This window comes from Saccopteryx bilineata, chromosome 5 (genome assembly GCF_036850765.1).
Source record: "Saccopteryx bilineata isolate mSacBil1 chromosome 5, mSacBil1_pri_phased_curated, whole genome shotgun sequence".
Lineage (NCBI taxonomy): Eukaryota > Metazoa > Chordata > Mammalia > Chiroptera > Emballonuridae > Saccopteryx > Saccopteryx bilineata.
In genome coordinates this window covers 154,997,120-155,009,321 of record NC_089494.1, presented here as the reverse complement: position 1 = coordinate 155,009,321, position 12,202 = coordinate 154,997,120, and the positions used below count along the sequence as shown (strand labels likewise).

At 40.4% G+C, this 12,202-nt stretch overlaps 1 protein-coding gene across 3 annotated transcripts in view; it reads right to left on the bottom strand.

Moving 5' to 3' along the window:
• NSUN6 (NOP2/Sun RNA methyltransferase 6) overlaps positions 1-12,202 on the bottom strand; it is an 86,991-nt gene that overhangs the window by 15,630 nt on the left and 59,159 nt on the right. For all 3 annotated transcript variants that reach the window (XM_066232434.1, XM_066232433.1, XM_066232431.1), the window contains one exon: positions 3,908-4,056. In XM_066232434.1, coding sequence (XP_066088531.1) covers positions 3,908-4,056 — 149 coding nt within the window. The remainder of the gene's footprint in view (positions 1-3,907; positions 4,057-12,202) is intronic.

Here is a 12,202-nt window from a genome sequence, read left to right as displayed (position 1 = left end):
GAAATTTATTTGAAGAAATCCAAAACACTAATTTAAAAAGATATATATAGTCCTATTTTCTGCTGCTTTGCTTAATATATAGTGTTTCCTTTATCCCTCCTACCTCAATGCCCCACTCATATTTCAGGCTGGGACCTACTCCTAATTTAGAGCTCTTTTTCCTCCTTTTGCCAACTTGTATTATGAATTTACCTTTGCCACCCAGTTTAGTGTATCCCAAGGTTCTCTTTACCATGCCACAGTCACAGAGCTCCAGGGAAAAGCAACCTGGTCTCAACTCTCCAGGCAGAGGAGAGCAGAAGCTCCATATCCACGCATGCTGCAAATGGCTTTTTCCAGTCTACCTGAATCATTACCAGCTAGAAGCAGCGGTCATTGGGACTTGGACATGAGCTGCAAAGTATAGAATGGTGACAACAAAAGTCCAGTGCCATGCGGACTTTTCCTGTGGGGAACTTTCCTGGACTCCTGCTCCCTGTGACAGCTCCTAACAGACTGAACTGGGGTTGGGTTGCATTTTTCAGGGATTTGACATGGTGATGGGGCCAACTTGGACTTGGTGAACATGTTAAGGACACTACTCTTTTATGGATTCTTGCTGTACTGGCCAAGAGTTTGCTTAAAGGCTTTTAACCACTGTAAAAAAAAAATAGAGGACTGGATGAAGAAGATGGGGCACATATACACCATGGTATACTATTCAGCCAGGAGAAATGATGACATCGGATCACTTACAGCGGAATGGTGGAGTCTTGGTAGCATTGTGCGGGGTGAAATAAGCGAATCAGAAAAAAACAGGAACTGCAGGATTCCATACATTGGTGGGACATAAAAGCGAGACTAAGAGACATGGACAGGAGTGTGGTGGTTACGGGGGGGTGGGGGGAGGGAAGGAGGGAGAGGGGGAGGGGTACAGAGAGAACTGGATGGAGGGTGGCGGAGGACGATCTCCCTTCAGGTGATGGGTATGCAACAGAACTAAATGACAAGATAACCTGGAAATGTGTTCTTTGAATGTATGTACACTGATTTATTGATGTCACCCCATTAAAATAAAAATTTATAAAAAATATATATATAAATAAAACGGAAAAAAAAAGATATATATACACCCTTTGCTCACTGCAGCATTATTTACAATAGTCAAAACAGGGAATTAACCTAAGTATCTATCAATATACAAATGGATAAAGATATGGTGCATTCATCCAGTATTACTCAGCCATAAAAAAAGAATGTAATCTTACCATTTCCAACAACATTGATGGGCCTAGCCAGTATTTTTTTTTTCTTTTGTGACATAAGACAGAGAGAGACAGAAAAAAGGACAGATAGGGACAGACAGACAGGAAGGGAGAGAGATGAGAAGCATCAATTCTTCATTGCAGCTCCTTAGTTGTTCAGTGATTGCTTTCTCATATGTGCCTTGATTGGGGGGCTACAGCAGACCGAGTGACCCTTGCTTAAGCCAGTGACCTTGAGTTTACGCTGGTGAGCCTTGCTCAAACCTGATGAGCCTGCACTCAAGCTGGCGACCTCAGGGTTTTGAACCTGGGTCCTCCGCCTCCCAGTCCGATGCTCTAGGCACTGTGCCACTGCCTGGTCAGGCCTAGCCAGTATTATGTCAAGTAAAAGAAATCAAACAGAAAAAGACAGATACAATATATAGAGAATCTAAAAAATAATATAAACGAACAAACAAAACAGAAACAAGTTCATAGATACAGGGAACAAATTTATGGTTGCCAGATAGGAGGGAGGAAGGCTGGGGAGATGGGTGAAAAATTAAGTACAATTTCCAGTTATAAAAATAGTCATGGGAGTCCAAGATGGCGAGTGAGTAGGCGGACATTCCAACTGCCACCTCCCAGAACCAAATTGGACTACAACTTAATTTAAGAACAATCATCTTGAAAAACCAACTTTGGACAAAAGAAAGAGGAGTCTATAACCAAGGATCACAGAAGAAGCCACACTGAGAATGGTAGGAAGGGTGGAGATGCGAAAAGGGCTGCCCCGCTCCCAGGAGTGAGGGGCAGCTGAGGGTCAGGAGGGACACTCACTATGGGGAGAGTCACCCTGAGTGGTGTGGGTGCTTAGCCCCAGGCCCGGAGCCCCAGCCTAGAGCCCCAGAAATTACAACAGGCACCCAGACAGCATTTGGAGTGAAAATAGCCTGGTTTCTATCAGTGAGAAAGAGAATGAACTTGCGGAGATGCAGACTCTGTCTTAACAGGCCCTAGCAGAAAATCCCGTTTACAACACTTACCCCGGGGCTCCAGTGAAGGAGAGCTGAGAGGACTGGAGTTGCGTGAGGGGAGTGTAAAGTTGGAGGCTCAGGGAGAGACACTGTGGGGGACGGGCACCAGAACCCCTGTGTGAGTCATTCTCAAATCTGCAGTTGCCATCTTTCTTGGGTGAGCATCCCCTCTGTACAGCATCAGCCTGGGGAAAAGCAACTGCTCCACCATCGGGAGTCTCTCCTATCCCACTCATGGCAACTGATCATTCTAAGAGGCCAGGAAGCAGAGTGTGTCAGTGGTTCGGTTTGCTAGTGTTGAGACCAAAGCTTTCCTTTGCACACTACTGACTCTAGAACTGGTGCTTTCACCTCACGGGAGAGTCAGTAGAAACTGTCCTAAGAGTGGGCAGACCACACCTCTGGTTATCTATATCGCGTGAAAACTATCATTTTTGCAAGAGTGAGAAAAATCCTCATTCTATCTGGGCTTTTTCTTAAACATACTGGCGACCAGTTAAATTTGCAAAGTTTTTATGGTTCTCCTATCTTCTACACTGGACACTGTCACTTCTCATTTTTACTTCCCAATATTGGACTTCCCACATTTACAAGAAAAAATTTTTTTCAATTACAGTTGGCATAACATTGTACTAGTTTTAGGTGTGCACACAGTAATTAGTTATATAACTGGACTTCCTATTTTTAATTGCTACCTAAGATGATCCAGGAACCCGATTAAAAAAGTCATTTGTTTTATAGATATTTATATCAAGTAGTAAACAATCTAGTGGCATTTAAAAAATAAAGCATCTCAGTGAAGAAATTCTATTGCCTGTAATGAAAGAGGGAAGCTAACATAAAGGGAAGCTCCCTGTATTTAAAACTAGGTCTTCTCCTTTTTTGTGTGGTGAGATAAACATAACAGATTTACCATATTAACATGCTTAAGTGTACATAATTCAGTGGCATTAACCCTTTGAGTAGTGAGTTTTTTTATGCTCGCTGACCCCTGGAAGAGTTTTTTTCAAAAAATGAAATTAGTTCTAGTTACAGTTTTATTAATTTAAAATCATGTTTGTTTGATAACCAATTTATGGAAACAAGAACATATATTTGCCTTTTTTTAATGTTGCCTTACACATGTATGATTGTACCCTGGATGGTCAGGAGGCATGAGGACGTACATGAATGTTCGTACTCTCAAAGGGTTAAGCACATTCATATTGTTGGGCAACCACCACCACTATCCATCTCCAGAATGTTTTCATCATCCCAAACCTAAATTCTAGACCCATTAAACACTAATTGCTTATTCTCTCATACCTCCAGGCCCTGGTAATCACTAGGCACTATGAATTTGCCTATTCCAGTGACCTTATGTAAATTGAATCATACAATATTTGTCTTTTTTGTGTCTGCCGTAACATTTTCAAATTTCATCCTTGTTCTAGTATGTATCAGAATTTCATTCTTTTATAAGGCTGAATAATATTACACGGTATGTATATGCCATATTTTGCTTATTCATTTCTCTATCGATGGACAGTTGGGTTGTTTCCACATATGGTTATTGTGAATAATGCTGTTATGAACACTGTTTTCAATCTTTTAAACACCTAACTAGTGAAGGCCAGCTTTCTTTCACAGCAAAATATCATCACATACCACGCTAAAGAGTTTTCGCTGTAATGGTTGATATGATGTCATTTCCTTCAAAGTCCAAGAACAAGCCATGTTTGGTCTCTGTCCCATTCCACTGCAGGGTGCATCGAGGAGAATTCGGTCAAAAGATTCTGGTAAGAATGGAGGCTCTCCTGTAGAGAGAATTATAAATATCATATATTTGTATCTGCCTATTGGTCTACAATAGCAAACTCCTGAGACAGAAGCAATTATCAGGAATTTATAATCATAGTCCAGAATAAAAAGAGAAAAATAATCCCTCTCTTCCATCAAGTACCTGGTGAAACTAATTCTGACTTATATTTAATATAAATCTGACTTTGTAAAATGACTAACTATGGAATTATTACAATTGAGGGTTATTCTGCTGATACAGTGAAAACTAAGGCCTAATCAAATGAGACATCATATCCCCAATTCAGCAATTCAGCAGAGCTAGAACCTGGAATGAATTCGAGTCATTCTGAGAGCCAGCATGTCCCTTGATAATCCCTTCTGCAGGCTGCCCCCTCAAAAGAGAGAACTCATTAGCTTCTTAGTCAAACATATTCATTCTGTGGTTTTTGGTCTCCTTGCTCCTTGCTTCCAGCAAGGCTATGCTCTACAATGAGTTAGTAGCCCCCTGAATCCAAGCTTCCACAGGTATCCCTTTGCATTCACTTTACATAATTTTCCCTACCCCAACTTCTGATATATTTAGTGTTACTGGATAAAGTCATAAAACCAAACAATCTGCTACTATATTTATGCTATGTCACTACAAGCAAAATACTGCTGCTGACTGCTTTTATACAAAAGTATCTGATTTCCTGTAGTACCCACAGCATCGTTCTGTACCTCACACCAACACAACTTTCTGCTTTTTTCTGATTGCATAACTGGCAGACACCAAGTTCTTACCTATTTAACTCATCCATTATAACCATCCTTGCTTTCTTACCTACCATCTTAGAAGGGATATCTTTTCAATGTAAACAATTATTTTTAAGGTTTTTATATATACCACTAAAAATCCTCTAGAAAGACTAATTTATACTTGCATTATCACGAGCAGGGGTCCCCAAACTTTTTACACAGGGGGCCAGTTCACTGTCCCTCAGACCGTTGGAGGGCCGGACTATAAAAAAAAACTATGAACAAATCCCTATGCACACTGTACATATCTTATTTTAAAGTAAAAAACAAAACGGGAACAAATACAATATTTAAAATAAAGAACAAGTAAATTTAAATCAACAAACTGACCAGTATTTCAATGGGAACTATGCTCCTCTCACTGACCACCAATGAAAGAGGTGCTCCTTGGCCCTGACCGGTTGGCTCAGTGGTAGAGCATCGGCCTGGTTTGTGGAAGTCCCCGGTGCGATTCCCGGCCAGGGTACACAGGAGAAGCGCCCATCTGCTTCTCCACCCCTCCCCCTCTCCTTCCTCTCTGTCTCTCTCTTCCCCTCCCGCAGCCAAGGCTCCATTGGAGCAAAAGATGGCCCGGGCGCTGAGGATGGCTCTGTGGCCTCCGCCTCAGGCGCTAGAATGGCTCTGGTCGCGACAGAGCAATGCCCCAGATGGGCAGAGCATCGTCCCCTAGTGGGCATGCCGGGTGGATCCAGGTCGGGCACATGTGGGAGTCTGTCTGACTGCCTCCCCGTTTTCAGCTTCAGAAAAATGCAGGAAAGGGAAAAAAAAAATAAATAAATAAAAGAGGTGCCCCTTCCGGAAGTGTAGCGGGGGCCGGATAAATGGCCTCAGGGGGCCGCATGCGGCCCGCGGGCCGTAGTTTGGGGACCCCTGATCATGAGTGTACTTGTCTTCCCCAAATCCTCATCAAAGTTGACAATTATTTTATTGGTCATTTGTATTTTTTCTTTATATGGTCACAGTCTCTGTTTCTGCCCTTTTTCTACTAAGATTGTTACATTTTCCTTATTAATTAGAAGAGCTCTTTGTATGTTATAGATGTTAACCTCTCCTCTATCAAATATTTTACAAATGTTTCCCTCAATTTGTCATTTGCCTAAGTTTTTGGATTTTTTTAAACATATTTAATTGTTGAATATTATATATCCTTTTCATTGGGTTTTAGCTTTGCTTTCATGCTTTAAAAATCTTCTCAATTTGTGCAATCAAAAAAAATGTTCATCTTCATCTGCTTTTAGCTATTTTCAGTTTAATTCTTTATAGTAAGCCCCTTAATCTATCTTCAAGTTACTTTTGCGTACATCCTTCCCCCCTCCAAAATTATTTTTCTCTGACCTATTCATTAATTTATTCTTTCTTTCAGGTTTTTATGTATAGGGACCTATTTCAAAGGCTTTTGTTTTACTGTTATTTATATTTTCTGAGTTCTGCATCTACCCTTCTCTCCTCTGCTATGTGATGCTGAGGTGTGAACTCAACAATTCTCCCTTGCTTTCTGGCTTCCATTCAAGATTCACCATTAGGAGACAGGAGTGATGGGGGTGGGGAAATGAGAGGCAAGAGGAGCATAGAATGGACTTTCTCATTCTTGTTTGCTTGCTGTTCCTGTTAAAAGCACCCCAACAACAGTCCTTTCCTTGATAGCTGCAGTTTCTACCTTTTCCCATTAAGCATCAGTATGTAGTGGCCAGAGAGCCCTCCCCGTTTGCTGACACTGCCTGCTTGAGTACAAAGGAACAAGCAGCAGCTGGGGAGCACCCACTTCCTTAGTGTTTTGAATTCCAGCTCTATGAAGCCTCTTTCTCTAAGCTTTTTGGTTCTAATAAGGAAACCTTCTCCTCTGTTTCTCCTGCTACCAGAGTAGAAGCTGCTTTCTGCAGTCACCACCTCTAGATTGCCCAAGTGATCATTTTTTGCTTTTTCAGCTCTCCAATATCGATGTAACTGATTCCTTAGGCTGTTTATTTGTACTAAGCTGTCTCTCTTTAGTATAAATTTATATTAAACTCTCTCTATGGAAATACCTTGCGTAGTTTTATTTTGAATGCTGTGGCCAGATGAATTCCCCTATAACTCAGCTCTCAACAAGTTATACATTCCTCTGACATAATAAACTAAAAGTTATTGTTAGTTCCAAAGCTGCTTAACACTATGAAATAAACTTCTCAAATTAACAAATAAAGAGCCTGACTAGGCAGTGGCGCAGTGGATAGAGCATCGGACTGGGATACGGAGGACCCAGGTTCGAGACCCCGAGGTTGCCAGCTTGAGCACGGGCTCATCTGGTTTGAGCAAAGCTCACCAGCTTGGACCCAAGGTTGCAGGCTCGAGCTAGGGGTTACTTGGTCTGCTGAAGGCCCACAGTCAAGGCACATATGAGAAAGCAATCAATGAACAACTAAGGTCTCGCAACAAAACACTGATGATTGATGCTTCTCATCTCTCTCTGTTCTTGTCGGTCTATCCCTCTCTCTGACTCTCACTCTGTCCCTAACAAACAAACAAAAAACAAATAAAGACCATTAATAACCTGGCCTTATCTACTCCTCCGGCCACATTTCTCTGTACTACCCCATATTCACCAATGTTAAAGCAAAACAGAACATTGCTTTGTTACCCAAAGTTGTTTGAACTTTCCTATTTGTATGCCTCTGCTAATTACCTTTACCTTGGATGTCACCTGAACACAATTCCATTTGCCAAAATGCTACCTACCCTTTCAAAGCCTAAAAACATCCCGCCTCCCCTAAACTCTTTTTTCCCTGTAAGAAATAAACATTTTCTCTGACTTTCCATAGCAGTTTGTATTATTTAGATGTATAGTCTTAAAATATAGTCACTAGTGTTCACGTCTTATCCCCCACCCAAGCACTGAAGAATCCTTAAGAGCCAGGAAATCTGCAAGCCCACAAGATATTTTTGTGTTACCAAGAATTACAGAATCCCTACCTCCAGATTAACACGTGATAAACAGAGCACAAGCTCGATTTCAGCCCCCACTCACCTCTCAGCCTAGTGCATGTGTACAGGGCACAAACGTGCACCTTGGCCCTGATAAGGTAGAGCAATGCCTACTCGTTGAACTCACTGCTCCTACTAGGTATAATTTTCAAAGAAGGTACTGAATGACTATATAGAATTTAAATTTATAAAAATATTCTGAACCTGTCTTAGATCAGACCAAAAGCGCCAAAACAGATGAGAAGTGGCTCTTTAAAAAGATATATACAAAATTGATAAAGCTTTAGCTGAACTCATCAAGAATCAGATTGTCTTAATAAAATCAGAAATAAAAGAGAAGTGACAACCAACACCAAAGAAATATAAAGGATTATAAGGAAATAATACAAACAATTATATGCCACTAATTGGACAACCTAAAAGAATGAATAAATTCCTAGAAATATACAATCTTCCAAGGCTGAATATGAAAGAAACAAAAAATCTGAACAATCTATTACAACCAACCAAATCGAAGGAGTAATTAAAATACTCCCAACTAACAGAAGTCCTGAACCAGATGGCTTCACAGGTGAATTTTACCAAACAATTCAATGGAGCAAAATTGTCATTTCACTGAAATGTGCTGGAGCAACTGGATAATCCGTGTGAAAAAGAATCAAGTTGGGTTTTTTACTTCCTCACATTATACAGGAAAATTAATTCAAAATGAATTTTAGATCTAGAGGTAAGAGCCAATACCATGAAACTCTTTTTTTTTTTTAATTTTATTCATTTTTAGAGGAGAGAGAGAGACAGAGAGAGGAGAGAGAGAGACAGAGAGAGAAGGGGGGAGGAGCTGGAAGCATCAACTCCCATATGTGCCTTGACCAGGCAAGGCCACGGTTTTGAACCGGCGACCTAAGCATTTCCAGGTCGACGCTTTATTCACTGCGCCACCAAAGGACAGGCCACCATGAAACTCTTGACACCAAAATCACAAGCAACAAAAGAAAGAAATAAACTTGACACATTCAAATGAAAAACTTTTGCACTTCAAATGACATCAAGAAAGTGAATGGGCCTGACCTGTGGTGGCGCAGTGGATAAAGCGTCGACCTGGAAATGCTGAGGTCGCCGGTTCGAAACCCTGGGCTTGCCTGGTCAAGGCACATATGGGAGTTGATGCTTCCAGCTCCTCCCCCCTGTCTCTTTCTCTTCTCTCTCTCTCTGTCTGCCTGTCTCTCTCTCTCCCTCTCTCTCTCCTCTCTAAAATGAATAAATTAAAAAAAAATAAAAAAAGTCTTTTTTTTAAAAAAAAAAAAAAAAAAAAAAAAAGAAAGTGAATGGATAACTAGAGAATGGGAAAAAATATTTGTAAGTCTTATGCTAATAAGAAACTTATGCCTAACTATATGAAGAACTTTATAACAATTGCTGATGAAGATGTGAAGAAACTAGAATCCTCAAACATGGCTGGTGGGAATGTAAAAACGGTGCAGCTGCTTTGTAAGCAGCCTGGCAGTCTGCAAAAGGTTAAACATAAGAGTCAGCATATGACCCAGCAATTTCACTCCTAGATATATACTCAAGATAAACGAGATGTGTGTTCACACAAAACCTTACACACAAATGCCCATAGCAACATTATTCATAGTAGCCAAAAAAGGGGGAAACACCCAGATGTCTTTGAACTGATGAATAGATACATAAAATGGAACACTAGCCTTATACTGCGATATTATTCATACATGAAAAGGAATGAAGTACTGATATATGCCAGGACATGAATAAACCTTAATCCTTTCTTTATTAGAAATCATAACATCAAAATCCCGCTTCCAGGTCTTACCCTTAAAAGGACTAGCAATGTAGTCTCCAAGTCTCTTTCCCTTCCCCCTGGAAAGAACTGGAAAAGCTGTCTTGAACCCAGAGATAAAAATACCACCATTAAATACCCACTTCTACCTATTAGGTGAGACACAAATAAACAACAAAAATAAACATAACACACTTCTATCTTTTCTAAGCCACTGTATCCTGGGTCGCTCTGGCATAGTCCCTAGCCTATACTCCTGCAAGCCTCTGGATAAACCATTCAGGGTTGACAATCAACTGACCATGAAATGCTATTCTCATGTATTTAGTAAATTCAATCTGACCTATTCTTACAGAGAAGAAATAATAGTCTAGATACTGTTCCTCAAAACATTCCTTTCCCTCTCTCCCTCCCTCCATCTTCCCTTTCTTATTTAAGTGAGAGGAGTGGAGATAGCGAGACAGACTCCCATACGCACCCTGACTGGGATTCACCTGGCAACCTTCATCTAGTGTCTGATGCTTGAATCAACTGAACTATTTTTAGTGCCTAAGGCTGATGGTCAGAACAACCGAGCTATCCCCAGTGCCCAGGGCTGACACTCAAATTAGTCAAGCCACTGGCTGCGGGAGGGGATAAGGGAGAGAAATGGGAGAGGGAAAGGGAAAGAAGCTGATGGTCACTTCTCTTGTGTGCCCTGACAGAGAATCAAACCCAAGATGTACATATGCTGGACCAATGCTCTATCCACTGAGATAACTGGCCAGGATCACAATCCTTACTTTTCCACAAAGCAGTCCATGTGTTCCATTTGTTAGTTTGCTTTTTAAATCCCATGTGGCTTACTATGCGTTGGGTAGATATTAAAAAATAATTTCTCACTTTCCATGAGTCTCAAAGATATGTTGATTTTCACATCACTATGTTTTCTATCAAACCAAATAGGGTCTACTGCCTGACTTTCTAAGTTTAACACCCCAAATCCAGCTACCAGAGGTTATCTGTTAGTAAACAAGCCTTAATGAAAAAATAGCTAAAGGTGATGACCTATGATGGTTACTGCATAAAGTGATGTGGATGAGTGAAAATTTGATCTTATATCCCAAGTTAGTTAAGGGATTATTTCATTACAGCACTAAAGACTAACCTCTGAAATTGCTATCCTTATATATTGGTTTTTCTTACCTTAATCCCAACTACTATGCTTGTAAATATGATCAACTGAATTCACAGATATGTAAAAATTGGTGACCTAATAACAATTTTAATGAAGTAATTACTGAACTACTACTGTCTACTAGTAAATTGTTTTTTATGAATACAGGCAAATACAGGGTTAGAAAGATTATTTTTCCCTATGGTATTAAAGAGAAAACCACAGTTCTAAAATGGCATTACACAGTGCTAAAAGCTCATGATACCAAACATAGATTTAATACCTGATTTAATTGCGGTTTCAACCTCTCCCAGAAACATCTTAGCCAACCAGTCTGGAATTTTCTGGTCAAGCATGAGTAAGATAATATGTGTGGGTCCCCCTATATCCCTCACAGAAAAAAAAGAGTCAATCTACATGGGGAAAAAAACCCTTCCCTTTTCTTTCCAGAAAGAGAAAGAAAAGGTGTCCTGGCCCCATAATAATCCTTTCTTTTATTTCATTAACAGCTCCCTGACCCCACCTTTTTTGCTATAAAAACCTTCCACTTTATTCAATCAATGGGAGATAACTTCTAGTTGCTAGATGGTATGGTGCCCAATTCATTAATTGCCTTTATTAAAGATCTTCAAATTTACTCCTTGAACTTTGTTAACAACAGCAATCTACAGGACCTGTCTTTTGGTGGGAAATCTAAGACCACAAATCATCTTTAATGAATGAACATTCTGGGGAAATGAATACTAGTTAGTTCATTCAAATATGCAAGTTTCTTGAGTATTTCATGAAATAAAATCTAAACAAAGATACTAGATATACAGCCAGATTAAATGAACAAATATAACAGTTTTTCATCTTTTCCCAGCTCCATAGCCCCATTCCTCAAGAAAAATGAAGAATACAAAAGAGCTCAGAAATCAAAATGGAAAACTCAGAAGTTTTCTGAGATGCGATATGAAATTAAGACAAGTATGTCAAGTATAAAGAATTTAATCAAGTCTTGGGGGTTTGACTTATATTATTAAAAACTTGATATATTCAGGGTTGAGATGAAAAGCAAAAACGATATGTTACAGTTAACTACCTATATCCTTGCCAAAGTTTTAAAGCCTTCTGGATATTAGTTATGGGGTTACAACAATGAGAGCAAAATCTACTTGTTTATAAAAGCTTTTAAAAAATAAAATTTGCCTGGCCCTGGCTGGTTGGCTCAGTGGTAGAGCGTCGGCCTGGCGTGCAGGAGTCCCGGGTTCGATTCCCGGCCAGGGCACACAGGAGAAGCGCCCATCTGCTTCTCCATCCCTCCTCCTCTCCTTCCTCTCTGTCTCGCTCTTCCCCTCCTGCAGCCAAGGATCCATTGGAGCAAAGTTGGCCCGGGCGCTGAGGATGGCTCTATGGCCTCTGCCTCAGGCACTAGAATGGCTCTGGTTGCAACAGAGCAATGCCC